Genomic DNA, 17,902 nt, shown 5'->3' with positions numbered 1-17,902 from the left:
TCACACAGCATTCTTGCTTACGATTGCTTTCCTTGACTGCCTTTTTACTTCTATTTTGTTTTGGGGGGGGGGGTTAGGGTTGTGGTGGGGGGTTAGGGTTTCAGAAAGCGAATGTTTTACTTCCCTCTCCCCCCACACGCCTCCCCCTTTTCCCACCAGGCCCCCAGTGTGAGAATAGTGTGATTATTTCAGGGAGATTATTAGCATTAAACCTAAGACCTAGTTTTGGGGAAGCAGTGTAGGAAACCCTGTTAAGTGCTGTTAAACACCACTGATTTTCATGGAAAGAACGAAAGTGTGATCCTTTATCTGGGAGTAAGCTTGGTTGCTGGCAATAGGGCTTGCTTCTGAGTAAACCCTCCTAGGGTCATGATTCACCCGTTCAAAGCTTTGTATGGTTGCTTCACCAAGCTTACTCCCGAGTAACGTGCGCCTCAGAGCCAACCATTTTTTCTAAACAATAACCTCAGTATTCAGGTTAAATTGCCGTGTTGGCACTTTGCGATAAATAAGTGGGTTTTGGGTTGCAGTTTGGGCATTCGGTCTCGAAAAGGTTCTCCATCACTGATCTAGTTGCTAGTTCACAAAAGGAAATATATCCTGGCACGGTAATATTAAGTGGAGTCTACGTTTCTTGAATGGCTATGCAGTCAAATTTAGTCAAGAATTTCATAAAATCTAGGTCTCCTGATTTATTATACCATCCAAATTAGTTGGATTTTAAAATTATCAAAAGCTATTCAATCTATACTATTAATCTGATCGAGAGTTCCCAGGCTGTCATTAAAAATACTTCCATTTATTTTGAGGTTGGATTAGCTGTTAAAATGGGTTTCCTACAGTAACTATAGGTATCTGAGAGTTTGGAGTTTGTCTGGGATTACCATCAGGAGCCGTTTGTGATTGCTGATTAGGATAACATAAAATACATTGTGAAGCTGGATGAGGATGGTAAATTTGGGAATATTCACTTAATTCTTGTTCCTGAGATTTTTCATTGTTCCACACATGTGAATTAGTTAAAGGGCTCTGTAATAAATTAGTTTCTGTTAAGTCTTCAAGCAAGTTCATAATTTGAGGTTCCTCAGCAGACATGTCCTCAGTTCATATTGAAGCTTTTGTCAGAACATGTGTTTAGATGGACAAAATCTAGATGACAGGTGGACCCTCCTTCCAGCAGGTGCCGTGTGCATAATTAGGGCTGTGTGCACAACTGTGTACCGTGTGCAAAGACAGATAAGACATGGGCACCTGATTGGCACCTCAATTGTATATAGTAAGCACAGACAACAGAGTGATGTGTGCCTGGAAACACCTGTGGTCTGGCGGAGCACTTTGACAGTAGTTAGCAATAAACAGAACTGCACTGGTGACTGTGTGTCTTTCGGTTCTTGTTTGCATTGCATCCTGCAAGGTGGTCTACTCACGAGTAAGCCGCTGCTTCAACAGCTTTTTGCAGATGGGTTAAACCTGCATCGTCGTGCAACTTGTCATACAGTCGAGCAGCCTTCTATGTAATTGGTGCATAGATATTCTGTGATATCCTGTTACTAAATAGGAGAGGTTCTTTCTCAGATACCTCTGCACCCTTATAGTTGCATGTTTATAACAGTAGTCAACTTCTTTGCACTCCTGAATATCCACTGGGCTAGCTGAGTTGAAGAAGTAGATTTGGAGACTGGTAGCATTACACGGGAGTTCTCCCTAGATGAGGTCTTTCTGACATTGAGTTTAATAAGAGTGTTTACAAGAGTTCTTAAAACATCTACGTGGATATACACCATTGTCTATGAGGTATGCCTTGTGTTCCAGTATAAAGGTATTTGTAAATCTCAACCTGATTCTAGAGCAGGGGTAGGGAACCTGCGGCTCTCCAGATGTTCAGGAACTACAATTCCCATCAGCCCCTACCAGCATGGCCAATTGGCCATCCTGGTAGGGGCTGATGGGAATTGTAGTTCCTGAACATCTGGAGAGCCGCAGGTTCCCTACCCCTGTTCTAGAGGAACAGTGGGATTTATGGAGCTGTTCAACAGAGAAAATTTTACATTATTTTTAAGGTTCTGCTTTAAATATAATTTTGTTCTATATCTAGAATACCAATGAAATATTCTCCCATGAAAAGGTGATATATATAAAGCAGTGATGGCGAACCTATGGCACAGGTGCCAGAAGTGGCACTCGGAGCCCTTTCTGTGGGCACACGCACACAGCGTTCGTCATGTGGGGGCAGAAAATCACACACACACACATCTAGGCTTGCCTGGGCCACTGAGCATGATGTGCGTGCACCGCAGTGAGCAGGAAGCACTTGGCTGGCGGGACTGGTGTCTGTGCTCCGGGTGGCTGCTGCCCGAGGTGGGGGGGGGGGCAGAGGAGGCAGAGATGCTAGAGAGGCACAGAGCAGTGCATGCGGGACTTGCTGGAGGCTAGAGCAGGCTGGTCCCTGCTCGAGCGGGTGGGGCGGAGGAAGAGGGAGCCAACTGGTTTTTGATAAACTAAAACCTCAGCATTCAGGTTAAATTGCCGGGTTGGCACTTTGTGATAAATAAGTGGGGTTTGGGTTGCAATTTGGGCACTCGGTCTCGAAAAGGGTTTCCACCGCTGATTTAAAACAATCTGGTCTTGAAGCAATTCTAGTTTCCAATTATATGTTCTCACATTTGGGGAAATTAGTCTCTATGTAGGAGTACTCATGCTCTGTGATGGTAGTCCATTTAGTATATGATTTCTATCAGATGTTTGGATGGGCTGCTCGCATTGTAGTTGTTGTCAGGCTTGCGCCATACTTGGTCAGGCATCTCGCAAATCCACATCAAGGCCACAGGTGGGCTTGCCATTATCATTGCCCAAGCCTGGGAAGATTTTCTTTTGCCTGCAATGTAACTAGTGAATAGCGCTCCTCCTTATCTGCAGTTTCCCAAAGGAGGGAAGCGCCTGTCTCACAACAGTGTCTCTGTTCTCACCATCTTTATTATTCTGATGTTTTGGGAATGTGAGGGAGGGGGGATCATGGAATGAGCATTGTTGCAACTTACAGGTATATACAGGGGGCAAAGTGCCAGCTGTGGCTTTCTGAACTTCAGGCTGACTGTTCCAATAAAGCTCTTGAAACTTTCCTGAGTCTTGTTTGCTGACTGGAGTAGCAGACCCTTACATTAAGCCAAAGCTTCTGGATCCCCAATTCTATGCCCAGACCTACTCATAGGATGGCTGGGTTGAAGGGGAACTGCACTACCTCCAACGATGGGGGCGATCAAGGTACAGGTGGCCATCTACCCCCTTTGCTAGGGGACATATTCACCCTGGCCCCGGATTGTGGTCTAGGAACCCCAGCTGGGGGCCTTGGCTGGGGCCGGCTTGCCCGATCTCTGGGGGCTTGGGATTTGTGGCTGGGAGCAGCAGCCCCTTGACAGTGGGACCAAGAGTGCAAGGGGACCCTTGCTGCCTGTGACCATTGAGAGGCCCGTCCATTCGAGCGTGGCCCAGAACTAGAGGATGGACGATGGTGCCGTGAAGCTGAGGCTCTTTAAAAGGAAAAGGAAGACCTCCAGCAGAAGTGTGACCAGATGTGGCTGGAGATGCAGGCTATGCAATGCCAGGTGACTGACCTAATGGCTCCTCTGCCAGGCCAAGCATCACTGCCTGGCCAAGTCCTTGCTCAAGCAGGTGCCGTAGGTACAGGCACTGCAGGTGCAGTGCCCTCTGGAGGGGGAACGGCCCCGGTGGGACCAGCACTTCCAGCCCCAAGAGACTGAGGAGGAGAAGGGAACTGAAAGCTACGTTCGACAGGCACCCCAAGAACCTGCCCTACTTCCTCATGTAAGTGGGAGCCTACATGTGCTTGATGAACGATGAATATGCCAATTGTGCTGAACGTGTGTATGAAATCAGAGCTATCCTTGAGGGAAAAGCAGCCGCCTGGCTGGTGGGCCTCTTTGAGGAAGACTCCCCTGATCTTCGTGATTTTGACTGTTTCATTAAGAACATAAAAACATAAGAACAAGCCTGATGGATCAAACCAGAGTCCATCTAGTCCAGCACTCTGCAACTCGCAGTGGCCCACTAGGTGCCTTTGGGAGTTCATATGCAGGATGTGAAAGCAATGGCCTTCTGCTGCTGCTGTTCCCGAGCACCTGGCATAACAATCTTTGCATTATCAGTGCACCACTTCTGAGTACGAATTGCAGATGGCCAGGAACACCTCACCGCTTTTAACATGGTCTTATGGCAGTGATGGCGAACCTTTTCGAGACCGAGTGCCCAAATTGCAGCCCAAACCCCACTTATTTATCGCAAAGGGCCAACCCGGCAAATTTAACCTGAATGGTGAGGTTTTAGTTTGAGAAAAAACCAGGTTGGCTCCCTCCTTCCTCCGCCCCACCCGGCTCGAGCAGGGCCAGCCTGCTCCTAGCCTTCCCAGCAAGTCCTTCCACGTGCACCACTCTGTGCCCTCCTCTAGCATCTCTGCCTCCCTCTGTTGCCCCCCCCCTCAGGGAGGCAGCCACCTGGAGCTCACAGGCACCAGGTCTTACTCCAGCCCGAAGTCCCTCCCCTGCTCACTCCGCGGTGCATTGCACGTCATGCTCAGTGGCCCAGGCCAGCCTAGATGGGTGTGTGTGTGTATGTGATTTTCTGCCCCCCACATGATGAACTCTGTGTGCGCGTGCCCACAGAGAGGGCTCCGAGTGCCACCTCTGGCACCCGTGCCATAGGTTCGCCAACACTGTCTTATGGCAATTTGATTACCTTGTAATGCCCTTTGGGCTCAGTGGGGCCCTGGGGGTCTTTATGAACTTGATTAATGAATTGATATGGTACGAGCAATGAAATGATTTCTGTAAACCTGAGTTCTATAAACCATGCCCTATGAGAAGAGACCTAGGTTTTAGTCTGGAGAAGAGAAGGTTAAAATGAGGGGAAAACCTGTTGCGCACCCAATAAAGACCAATTATCACGTAGTGTGACTAAGTATTTGTTATTCTGTGAGATTAGACTTATTTGACTGCTAAGTTCTACAATACGATATTTCGCAATGCTAAGATTCTCTATATCAGGGGTCGGGAACCCGCGGCTCGCGAGCCGCATGCTGGCAAATCTTCCGGCCAGCTGTTCCTGCTAGGCTCCATGAGCCGAGCCGCGGGACCCCTCTTCACCCGCCCTGCAAGGAGCAGGGCGGGCGCTTCCTACTCGGGCCTCGGGCGGGAGGGCCAGGAGCCCGAGCCGCCCGCCAACCCTCTTCGCCCGCCCTGCTCCTTGCAGGCGTGGCGCTTCACTCGCCCGGCGGCCAGCCAGGCGAGCCGCCGGGACCCTCTTCGGGCCTTCGCGCACTCTGCAAGAAGAGCAGGGCGGGCGCTTCACTTACGCCTCGGCAGGCGAGCCAGGCCGAGCAGCCGGACCCTCTTTGCCCGCCCTGCAAGAAGCGCAGGGCTGAGCGCGACTTGCCCGGTGACGGCCGGCCAGGCCGAGCCGCCGGGACCCTCTTCGCCTCGCCCTGCTCCTTGCATGGCCGGGCGCTTCCTCGCCCGGCGGCCGGCCAGAAGCCCGGAGCCGCCGGGATTCGCCCGCCCCTGCAAGGAGCAGGGCGGGCAGCTTCACTCACCCGGGCGGCCGGCCAGCGCTTCCAGAACGCCGGGACCCTCTTCGCCCGCCCTGCAAGGAGCAGGGCAGGCGCTTAACTTGCCCGGCGGCCGACCAGGCCGAGCCGCCGGGCCCATCTACGCCTGCCCTGCAGGCGGGGGGGGGTGAGCGGGCGGTGGGGGCGCGAGCGAGCAAGTGGGCGGGGGAGCGGGGGAGGGTGAGCCAAATGGCTCTTTGAGGGGAAAAGGTTCCCGACCCCTGGGCTAAAGCCACTGGGCTGATTTAGGATTAGAAACCGTCGCTTTCAGCACACAGTGCAGAGGAGGAGGACGAATGCACTAGGTCGAAATTCTTTGGCGGTGTGAACAACTACGGAAACAAACCTAAAAATGTCTCTGCAGCCCCGATGAATGCTACCCGGAAGTACATTACATTTACTTCCCCACCCGCACAGATTGCGCTCTGCTCTTTCTTCTCGTCGCCTCTGGAGAAGGAATCCTGTCCACGAGGTTGAAGTGGAGGGCCCTTCAGCCACTTGAAGATGCCAGTGGAGGGCTCTCATTGGCTGCGTTGCCCGCTGCGCTGAGTGCTAACATTTCCTTGACCCGCCTTTTTGTTCATTTCACTGGCGCGCCCTAGTCGCGGAGCAGGTGCAGAAGGCGTTTTTTTTCACTAGCAAATAATTGAATAATTAATTGTGGCCTCCCTGGGACTTATAATGGAGTTGGGTGTCGCCATCTATTGTCAACATTTGCATTTTTAAAGTTTTGTGCGATTTTATGTTATGTTTTTATTATTGTTGTTGTATTATTTTATTATTGTTGTTCACTGCCCTGAGCCCTGCGGGGGAGGGTGCTTTATAAATTTTTTAAAAATGAATAAGAGGAGGATTCCCCCGTCTCCTCCATTATCAGAATTTATACCAAGCAAAGGAAGAAGGCATCGAGTGCTGACAGACTACTGTATCAAGGGGGGGGGGGGGGGTTGCAGTATGAACTACAAACAAATTTTTGGGAGAACTGCATAAATATCAGCTTCAACTCAATCATAAAATTCCTCCTAGAAGTTGAGAGAGTGACCTTAGGGAAATTCGCCCCTCAGGGGAAAATGAACTTCTTTGCTTATATTATAAACAAGTTGTCCTACGTGGCAATATTTTTGACAATAGAGAATGTTTATGTATAAAATCATAATAGATAAGGCTCCAGGCTAACTACTCCCAGGACCTAGGAGATAAGATAATGTTTCACATTTTGTAACCTGTGGAGGCTGTCTGCCAAGGTCAGAGAAACCACAGAGGGACACAAGAATAAGTGTCAGCAGATGGAGGCAACTGCTTCACTCGCCAGGCCGAGCCGCCAGGACCCTCTTCGCCCGCCCGGAGGCTGGCCAGGCCGAGCCGCTGGGACCCTCTTCGCCCGCCCTGCAGGTGGGGGGGGGTGAGCGGGCGGTGGGGGCGCGAGCGAGCAAGTGGGCGGGGGAGCGGGGGAGGGTGAGCCAAATGGCTCTTGGAGGGGAAAAGGTTCCCGACCCCTGCTCTATATACAATATTATCAATATACATATATATCATGTTGAAGAGGGAGCAAGCTTGTATTCTGCTTCTCCAGAAACTGGGACAAGGAGTAATGGATTCAAGGTGCAGGAAAAGAAATTCCACCTAAACATTAGGAAGAACTTTCTGATGGTCAGGGCTGTTGGGCAGCATAATATACTGCCTTGGAGTGTGGTGGAGTCTCCTCCTTTGGAGGTTTGTAAGCAGAGGCTGGATGGCCAACTGTCAGGGGTGTCTTGATTGTGTTCCTTGATGGCCCTTGGGTCTTTTCCAACTCTATGATTCTTTGATCCTGTGAGTCTGGTTATTGGAAGGAGATTGATGGGCACATCAGATAGTGGATATGAGAACATTGATTGGGCCATTTCCTTTGTAGTTTTTTTGGTAATAATCTGCTAGCAACACTATTGAAAAGACAACTGCTGTTGCATCAGGCGCTGCACCCTAGGACCTAGGGTATTAAAGGTATTTGCGTAGAATGTGTGCAGTTCCTAAAAGTGCTGCTTTCTGCAGCATGTGGACTGATGTTCTGTCCAAGTTCAAGCTTTTCAGGTGCTTTTCAAGGTTTCTTGGGATTCCTCCTAGAGCACCAACTACTATTGGGATTACTGTTGTTCTTTTTTGCCACAATCATTCAACTTCAATTTGTAGGTCTATGTGTTTCGTGATCTTTTCCAGCTCTTTGTCCTCTACACTGCTGTCAACCGGCACTGCAACATCTATGATCCAAACATGTTTTTTCTCTACCACTGTTATGTCTGGGGTGTTATGTGCCAGGTGTTTATCTGTATTCTAATGTCCCAGAGTATTTTTGCTTCTTCATTTTCTGTGGTCTTCTCTGGCTTGTGCTCGTACCAGGTCTTGCTACAGGGCAGGCCGTACTTTTTGCAAAGGTTCCAGTGCACCATTGCTGCTAGCCCATTGTGACATTCGAGATAGTCAGTTTGGGCTATTTTCTTGTAACAGCAGATTATGTGCTCCACAGTTTCATCACTCTCTTTGCAGAGACAGCACTTTGGGTCATTGTAGGACTTTTCAATTCATGTGTCTTTATTGCGTTTGTTTGTAATCAATTGTTTGACTTAGCCCTCTGGGGGAGGGTAGTCTACAAGATCAATAAATACATAATAAATAATAAAAATAAATAAAATTATAATAAATAATGCTTGCTCCTGGGCAGCAAAAATCAGGCCTTCAGTTTACTTCTGTAGAGTTTCCCTTCTGAGCCACTCCCATGTTTTCTTTCTGTCGACCTTCCCTTCAATGTTCTTAAAGTACTGCCCATGGAGTGGCTTGTTTAGCCACTGCTCCTTTCGTGTTGTAAACTGTTAGAGTTTACAGAGTTAGACTCTATACTCTTCTTTTGATTATTTGGCTTTCAGCATCTCAGCCTTGTGGACTTCTTTCAATGCTGGCTTTTGACTTTCTTGGATGTATTCTTTCAGACCTTTCTTCCTCTACTGAATGCTTGACTTGAAGCAGCCCTCTTCCTCCTTCTGACCTTGCTAGGTAGAATCTGTCTACATCACTTCTTTGGTGCAGTGCTCGATTTATTGTCATAATTTTCCTTGTTTTTCTGTCCAGGGTGTCCAATTCGGCTTGTGTCCAGTTAATTATGCCAGCAGTGTAGCGTACTACAGGCACCGTCCAAGTATTAATTGCCTTTATTGTATTTCCTCCATTTAGCTTTGATTTCAATTTTTTTTCTTACCCTTCTAAGATAGTCCTTCCTAATTGTGCCTTTGACTTCTGCATGCTTGATGTTCTCTGCTTGCAGTATCCCCAAGTATTTGTAGCTTTCATTCACTGGTAAGCTCTTTTTTTCCCTATGGCATTTGGCATATTCACGCCTTTGCATATTGCGAGTTTACCTTAATTGAGTTCCAAAGTTGCACACTTGTCGAGTCCAAAATCCATTGCAATGTCAGTGCTAAAGACTCTCACTGTGTTCAGTAGTAACTCAATCTCTGCTTTAGATTTTCCATAAAGCTTTAGGTCATCCATGTATAGAAGGTGTGGAATTTTTGGTGAGTTCCTTCCTATCTGATATCCTTGACCTGTTTTCTTCAGAATTACAGAGAGCGGAATCATTGCAATGATGAAGAGTAGTGGGGACAGGGAGTCTCCTTGGAATATTCCTCTTTGGATGTTGACTTCCCCTATTCCTGCTCCATTGACTATTAATTCTGTTTTCCTAGTGTGCATTGCATTCTTGACCCATTTCTTGATGTTTTCACTGACTCCAATCATCTCCAGGCAATGTAGAATCCAGCTGTGTGGCAGTGAGTCGAATTTTTTTGTAATCAGTCAAAGCTACATGCAAGTTCTTTCCTTCCAGGTGGTCTTGTATTGCATCAGCTAATATGCCAGTAAGCAGCTTAAAAGTTGTTGGTAGGCAAGTGAGTGGCCTGTAATTGCTAGGGATTGCTTCCTTTTCTTGGTCTTTCATTATCAGAAATGTTTTCCCTCTTGTCATCCATTCTTTTGGCCTGTTTGTAGCACTTGATTCAACTGTTGGGTGGTTTTTTTCATGCAAGTTGGTCAGTTTCTTCAGCCAAAATCCATGTAGTTCATCACTGCCTGGGGCAGTCCAGTTCTTCATCTTTTTTGCTTGTTTTCCAACCATTTTAGTTGTTATTACCAGGTTGTCCATGTTGTTGCTGCTCAGTTCAGCCTCCACATCTTTGGCCCAATTTGCATTTTGGTTGTAGTTCTTTGAGTGTCCCAAATGTTTCTCCAGATCATTTGTTCTCTGTCTGGCTCTTCTGTGTTTTGTATCACATCTCCACTTACACTCTGGTAGAATAGTTTCTGGTTGGAGTAGAAAAGTTGATTCTGCTTGAATTGAGCAACCCTTGCTTCGAATCTTGCAATCTTCTTTGAAACTGCCACTAGTCGTTGTTTGACTACCTCCATTGCCTCATTTGTTCAGGTGGTACCTCTTAACTACCGGTAGGTCTGCCTTGATTTTGTCATTTTTCAGCTTGTTCTTCATGCTTTTCAGTTTGCTGGCATCCGATCATTGTTTGCTGATTTTCTTTCCAGTCTGATTTTCTACTTTGGAGTACCCATTTTCGGCCTTCTTTCTGGGTGATGAATCTTTACCCTTAGCTCTTTAGTAATCACTACTGCTGTTCTGTACATAAGCTGGTTTGTTTCATTCAGTGATGTTGCCTGGATTCCAGAAAAGACCTTGTTCACATCCTTCAGTGAATGGAGCAGATCCTTCCTTGGAACAATCTTCAATGGCGGCAATCTTGCACGTTCATTTGCATTGTTCATGTGCTCCAGGATCTTCTGCAACAGTTCTTCTTGCTTTTCTGTCAGTTGGGAACTTTTGAGTTATTTGGGTGGGCTCCTTTGGAGGCGTGATTATTGTTGTTGTTTTTCCTCTACATTTTCCATTACATTTGTACATCTTCTGTCTCTTGCAGTCCTTGAATTGTTGCCAATTTTGTTGAATTTCTTTGAGTGTTGCTTGGTATGTTTTTAATACCATTGTCTTGTGCTTTCTGCTGGATTTTTGCTAGTTCTAGTGCACTAAAAACCTTGTTACTTTCAATATATCTTCTTTGATCAGCAAGTCTTTGCTCAGTAATTTCTGTGTTTGGGTGAATTTCTTTCCAAACTTGGTACATTCGTTTGAGGTATCCTTTTTTGATGGGCTTGATTTGTAGTAGGAAGCCGTAATTTCTCTGTTCTCTGCACATGAGTATTTTCGACGTTTGTTCAGTACTTCCAGTAGCCCTGCAGTCTCCAGCCCTGGTTGCTCATCTGAAGATCCTGAGTCCTGTAGCCCATTGTCCGCCAAGTGCCCAGGTACTCCAGCACTAGACGCGGTCCTTGTTGACCCGGGCGACGACTGATCCGGTATAAAGTTTCTTTTTCTCATCTTCACCATGGTTTTGGGTTTTGGGCACATTTAGTCTGGCTCCTCATCAGAGGCCTCTCTGGTTTGAGTGGCCCTCCAGCTCAGCCCTCTGACTCATCGGAGCCCACAAGCCCCACCACTACATCCAACCCTTTGGGGGATTAATAATAATAATAATAATAATAACAACAACAACAACAACAACAACAACAACAACAACAACAACAATAATAATAATAATAATAATAATAATAATACAAAAACAGTAATACACAGCAAACAAGATCACTATGCTGGATTTTGTGTTAAATCACACGTCGGACACTTCCCAAGGATCTAGGATTGTGTGATGAATCGATGAATAATGCATACAGACCCGAGTAGGGTGACCTTTTGCAACTGACATATAGTGATTTTGTCAGCGCTGATTGTTTTTAAGTGCAGAACAAGGTCTTTAGGCACTTCACCCAGTGTCCCAATCACCACTGGAACCACCTTTACTGGTTTGTGCCGGAGTCTTTGTTGTTCAATCCTCAAGTCCTCGTATCGTGTAAGTTTTTCCAGTTGCTTCTCATCAATTCTACTGTCACCACGTATTGGAACATCGACTGTCCACACTTCCTTTTTTTTCTCACAACCATGAGGTCAGGAGAATTGTGTTCCAAAACTGTCAGTCTGAATTTGGAAGTTCCAGAGTAGTTTTACGAGTTCATTTTCAGTGACCTTTTCAGGTTTGTAATTCTACCAGTTCTTTGTCAAAGACAGATGGTAGTTGTGGCACAAATTCCAGTGAGTCATCTGAGCAACAGTATTATGCCTCTGCTTTTAAAAGTCTGTCTGCACGATCTTCTTGCAGCAGCTAAGTATGTGATCTATTGTTTCATTTGCTTCCTTGCAGAGTCTGCACTTGGGATCTGTAGTCGACTTTTCAATTCTGGCTTTGATGGCATTTGTTCAAATTGCTTGTTCTTGGGCTGCAAGAATCAAGCTCTCAGTCTCCTTTTTCAAAGTTCCATTTGTGAGCCAGAACCAGATTTTTTCCTTGTCAATTTTGCCCTCAATTTTTTCCATGCAGTGCCTTCTTTTGCCAGTTTTTTCTTCTGCTTTGCACTGTATTTTTACGGTACTCACTCTTTGTCGTTTGCACTTTGAACAGTTTCCTGCTGTTGACTTCCATCAATGTTGGTTCTTTACTGTCTTTCACATGATCTGCCAGTGCATGTTTCTCTTCTTCCACCATTTGCTTCACTTGCAGAAGCCCTCTACCGCCTGATTTTCTGGGTAGGTAAAGTCTGTCAACATCACTACGCGGGTTTTCTTCATCAGTTTTCTTGTTTTTCTGTCCAGATCGTCCAGCTCTGCTTGCGTCCAGTTCACAATTCCAGCAGTGTATCTGATGATAGATATGGCCCAGGTGTTGATAGCCTTGATCGTATTCTTGCCATTTAATTTGCTCTTCAAAATTTTCCTGACTCTTTGGGCATATTTTCTGCTGACCACATTTTTCACATGTCATTCTTGATATTTTCCAGCTGCAGTATGCCCAGGTATTTATAGGCTTCAGGTTGATTTCACTTTATGGTTTGCCCATTCAGCATCTCTATACCCTTATTGTCAGTAATTTTCCGTTTCTTCAATGCCACTGTGGCACATTTGTCCAAGCCGAACTCCATACTGATGTCATTGCTGAAGATTTTGACTGTGTTGGTCAGTGACTGGATTTCAGTTTCTGATTTTCCATAAAGCTTTAGATCATCCATGTACAGCAAGTGGGAAATTTTTGGTGAATTTCTTGCAGTTTGATAGCCCAGGTTTGTTTTTTGTGGTATTGCTGACAGTGGGATCATTGCAATGATGAACAACAGTGGTGACAGTGAGTAACCCGGGAAAATTCCTCTCTTGATGTTGACAGTTCTGTAGCTTTGTTTGCCCACAAACAACTCAGTTTTCCAGTGTTTCATTGCATTTTCCGTAAACTTGCTAATATTTTCACAAACCCCGATGACATCCAGACATTTGATGATCCAACTGGATGGCAGTGAATCGAATGCTTTTTTGTAATCAATCCAAGTTGTATATAGGTTTGTTTTGTGGCTTTTGCAGTTCTCCAGTATCATTTTGTCAATCAGAAGCTGATCTTTGGTGCCCCTACTTCTTCTTTTATTGCCTTTTTGTTCTACTGGCAAGATATTATTTGACTCCAAGCAATCTTAAATTTGATCAGCTATTATGCCTGTCAGAAGTAGGCAAACACGTTATTGGCCTCTAGTTTCCTGGTATTGTCCCTTTTGCTGAATCTTTCTGTATCAAATATGTTTTCCCAGTTACTATACATTCACTGATGTTTCCAGTTTGCAGCATTTCATTGAATTGTTCGGCCATTTTTGAGTTCAGGCTGGTCAGATATTTGAGCCAAAATCCATGCAACTGATCATTGCCAGCTGATGTCCAGTTCTTGACTTTCTTCACTCTTTTACTGATGATTTCTGTTGTTATTTCCAAGTTTCTCGTGTTGTTTGAAAATTTCTTTTTGAAGTCTTTTATCCACCCAGCATTTTTGTTGTAGTCTTTTTCTGTTTCCCACAAATCTTTCCAGAATGTATTTGTAGCTGTTTTTCCTGGTTTTTCATTCTTCACAGCCACCTTCTGATTCAGACTCTGGTAGAACCGCCTTTGATGAGATTTGAAAAGTTGATTTTGTTTGTGCTGTATGACTCTAGCTTCATATCACTCAGTTTTCCTGGATGTGGCTGTGATTTGTTGTTTCACAATTTCAAGTGCTTCTTCAATTTTTCTTGTGTTTAGCTAGTATTTTTTAATCAGGTTATTCTTATTTTGACATTCTTCAGTTTTTGTTCCTTGATGTTCTTCAGATAGCTTGCATCTGATCGTAGGCTCTTGATTTTTAACTCCAACCTGATTTTCCATTTTCGTTTTCCAGTCATTTTTCTTGCGGGCTTCAGTTGTTTTATCCCCAATTCTTGTGTTACAATCACTGCTGTACTGTAGGCAAGCTGATTAGTTTCTTCCATTGATATCTGGTCAGTTGCAAGTGCAGCATTCACATCTTCCATTGGGGTGCCAGATGTTTTCTTGGCACTGTTTTCAATGTTGGCAATCTTTGTCTTTCTTCCTTTGATACAGCATAGGTCAAAATTTTCTCTTTAAGTTCTTGTTGCCTTGTGGTCAATGTGCCAGGTGTATGAACAATAGCCACAGGTTCTTCATGCAGAATTCCTGCATTTTCCTCTGGCTCAAAATGTTCAGCGGACTCAGATGTTGTTAGAGCTTCTACAACTATCTCCACAGTTGCCTGTTTTTCTGTTTCATTATTTTTCCTTATTTCTTCAAGTTTGACTTCACTGAACATTATATTCCTGGTTATGAATCGCCTCTGGTCAGCAAGTCTCAGTTCAGTTACAGTTACAGTTGAATCAGGATATTCGAGTTTCCACAGCTGATACATCTGTTTTTAGAAGCCATATTTTTGGTGTTCCTATTTATGGTAGCAGTTCATGACAGTTCGATTCTCTGACATTGAAAATGTATGCTGCATTTGTGGTTGTTTTGCTTCCAGTTGCCCTGCAGGCCCATGTCCTGGTTGCTTGCAAGATATCTTCCCCCCTAGGTCAGGTAGCACTTCCTGATGTCTATCTGGAATTTCTAAGTCCTCCAAGTCTATGATACCTGGTTGGAGAAGGGGAGGAGGAAAAAGAAAAGGGGGAGGAGCCATTTCTCCACATCATAAAAGAACTATAAAAGGGGAATAGGCACAGGGGAACAATAAAATTGGTAAATTGAAGGTTACAGCTATCAAATCATTAAGCCTGCTTTACTGCACAGACCAACCTCCAAGGTCCTTCTAGTCATTTCTCAGAAAGAGGGAGGTGTGGGTGTTTGTGTTAAAAATCTGGCTTCACTGAAATATTATTCTTAGATCTGAATTTATCAGATTGTGCATATCAGGGTAATGCAGTGGCAAAGCTGCAACAGGGTGGGGGCACCGCACTTCGAGCGTGCACCATTGGCATCACATGGGGGTGGAAAATCGCCTCCCAGGGGCGGGGTGGGGGACAGGCGAATCTGGGTGGCGGGCATGCGCGGTGTAAGGGTCTGTTACTCCAGTCAATGATTGAGACTCATGGAGGTATCAAGAGCTTTTATTGAATCGTGTCAGTACCTCAGGTCTAAGAAGCCAGATCTGGGGGCTCTGTCTCCTGTCCCTGGTATATATCAGAAAACGTTTGATCGTTCAGCACCTCCCCTCCCCCCTTTCCCAAAACAATTTGCAACACACAAGGTAGAGTCAGAGAGAGCATTGTTATGGAATCAGAGCCCGCGAAAGACTCCCCCTTGGTCCCAGGAAATGGGAGATAAGGGGAATGTGTGCCTCAATTACTAGTTACAAAGCGACACAATAGAAGAGCCATCCAAACCCCAAGTGTTGATAATGAGCGAGGTGTGGCCTTGGGCAGAGAGCAGAAAATGCCAGACCCAGTAGAGCCAGGCCGGTCTCTGGTATGCCAGGCCCAGTGGGAGCTAGGCCTGACACACAGGCAGGTTGTGCCCCTGGCACAGTTCGCTCTCCCTCTATCCCTGGGGTAATGTCCACAGCATGTGTATCTTTAAGCCATGGCTGCCTTCTTGTGGAGCATTTCTACTTATATTTTATCTACCCTTTGCTTGTAACTCTTCCCAGATGCCTTTTGGGGACCTGGTTTTCTAAGGACAACTTTGCTGTTTTTGTTGTGTCAATGTCCCGCCCCCCGCCCCCCACCCCACCTAAAATGTCTGCCCTTGTGTTGCAGCTGGATCCCGGGCTTCTTACACCAGCCAGCACAGCCACCTGGGCTCTGAGCTGAGGGCGCTGCAGTCCCCTGAGCACCACATCGATCCTATTTATGAAGACAGAGTCTATCAGAAGCCCCCTATGAGGAGTCTCAGCCAGAGTCAGGGGGATCCTCTTCAACCAGCACATACAGGCACCTACCGTACTAGCACAGGTTGGTGGAAATAACCTCCAAGTTCTTTTCATTGCCAGGGCAGGTACTTTGTTTTAAGTCCCGCATTTCTGTATTTTGTTGGATCTGTTACTTCATTGAATTCATAGTTAGTTGATTGTGCAAACTACTGTGTGCAGCAAATGTTCCAAAAGAGTTTGTGCATTTTCATTTATTTTACTTCAGTTAATTTTACTTTTAATTTTTTTTTGCTTGAACAAAATGTACAATGGTTCTCTGAAGAGGTATTTTTACTAAAGGGCGATATTTTCTGATGGGTTTCACTGTCATTTACCATAGGATGGTTTATGCTGAGCCAAAAGGATATCCAACATGAGCTCTTTCTGTCCCTCATATATGTATACACATGTTCATTCATTCATGAATTCTCTTTTGTCACTCCATGTAAAACAATATTGTTAAATGGTAGCATTTCAGCCAAGCTGTCTGTACCATTGATCCATCCATAATATAACAATGCATGACTTCACCCATCAGCTGTGTTGTTGTGCAAGTCTTAGTTGTGGCGCTCTGTATTTGTTACCCTGCATACAGCAATGAAATCAGTTGTGGCACTTATACATGAAGGAGTCTGCATTCACTAAGCTCAAAGCCCAAATAGATTCTGAATAGACATAGAATATGAAAACTAGGCATTATTACATTTATTGTGTATCATTCGTGCCTATGAAATGTTTTCCCTTGCAGTGTTGATCTTGTATAGAGAGCATTGTGGATTTTTATCAAATGCAAAAGTGATCATTTGTATTTCCTGAAAATTGGTTTTGTTCTGCTCCAGAATAAAAAAATTGTACATGCAGTTTTAGTCATAAGATTTCTTGTTTTTAACATTTTGATGAATAATTGTTTTCTGTGGATTCAGAAGTCAGAGCCATCCAAAGAAGAATCTTACCATTTAATTTGACTCAAAAATACCAAATCCTTCATTGACAGTCAACAAAAAATCACTGAGGAGCCTGTCTCTGTCAGACATAAAAGGCAGCAGGCTGGTTGGAAAGGAGTCGTGCTTATATCCATGGCAAACAAATGTAACAATAGTAATTAACACTGTAAAATGGATGAGGACATAGCAAGAGGAATGAGGATGATTTTGTGTTTTCAGCAGCAAACTTGATTGACTGAGACCAAATTTATATAATGTGTCAGGATACACAAAAGGTGGGGAGACACCAAGTCTGGGAAACCCAAAATGAGTATGTTCCGTTTACTACTAGTGTGGTGTAAGGTTCAGAGAGTTGAACTTTCCTTGTGGAGACTTGGGTTTGTGTCCCTCCTGAGAACATGAACCTCACAGAATGAGCTTGAGCCTGTCATTCTCTCTAGACCGAAACTGCCTCATAACGTTGTTCTGACGATCCAGTGAATCACCCCAATCAATAGGTGTTCTTCTCAACCCCATTGGCTGATTCTGTGCAAATGAACTGCAATGTATGCCTTAGGAACAGCAATTTAAGCAGCAGCCCTAACCTCACTGCAAATATGCAGAATTTTGTAGAGGAAGGAATGAAGAAATGCAACAGTCATTCAATAATTATCACTATTGTTACCCAAAATGGTGGGACGCAAGGACCCTTTTTGGTCGGGGAAATTAGCTACAGAGTGTAAAGGATTCAATGGTGTTGATGAGCGGGTCAGCCGCCTGGCCTTGACTACATTCCACAGCCCGGGCGATGGGCCGGGGCCCATGGAGACCTGTATTCTCTGGGCGAGGGAGATGAGACTCCTGCTCCCATGGGGAACTGAGGGGGGATGGGATGGACAGGAGGCAACCTGTGCTTCTGGCAGGAGATCTTATCCCTGCCACTGCGCAAAATGCGGAGCTTTCTAGGATGTCTGGAATAACAAAACGGCCCTTTACACCCAAAAAGCCTTTTA

At 45.4% G+C, this 17,902-nt stretch overlaps 1 protein-coding gene across 7 annotated transcripts in view; it reads left to right on the top strand.

Moving 5' to 3' along the window:
- The window catches only part of CTNND2 (catenin delta 2), a 655,193-nt gene that overhangs the window by 338,711 nt on the left and 298,580 nt on the right, over window positions 1-17,902 (top strand). For 5 of the 7 annotated variants that reach the window (XM_048507354.1, XM_048507355.1, XM_048507356.1 and 2 more), the window contains exon 8: window positions 15,810-16,009. In XM_048507354.1, the coding sequence (XP_048363311.1) occupies window positions 15,810-16,009 (200 nt within the window). The remainder of the gene's footprint in view (window positions 1-15,809; window positions 16,010-17,902) is intronic. The other 2 variants (XM_048507358.1, XM_048507360.1) reach the window with 1 other exon arrangement.

This window comes from Sphaerodactylus townsendi, linkage group LG09 (genome assembly GCF_021028975.2).
Source record: "Sphaerodactylus townsendi isolate TG3544 linkage group LG09, MPM_Stown_v2.3, whole genome shotgun sequence".
NCBI lineage: Eukaryota > Metazoa > Chordata > Lepidosauria > Squamata > Sphaerodactylidae > Sphaerodactylus > Sphaerodactylus townsendi.
The sequence above is the reverse complement of the archived record's forward strand: the minus strand, read 5'-3'. Positions and strand labels throughout refer to the sequence as shown.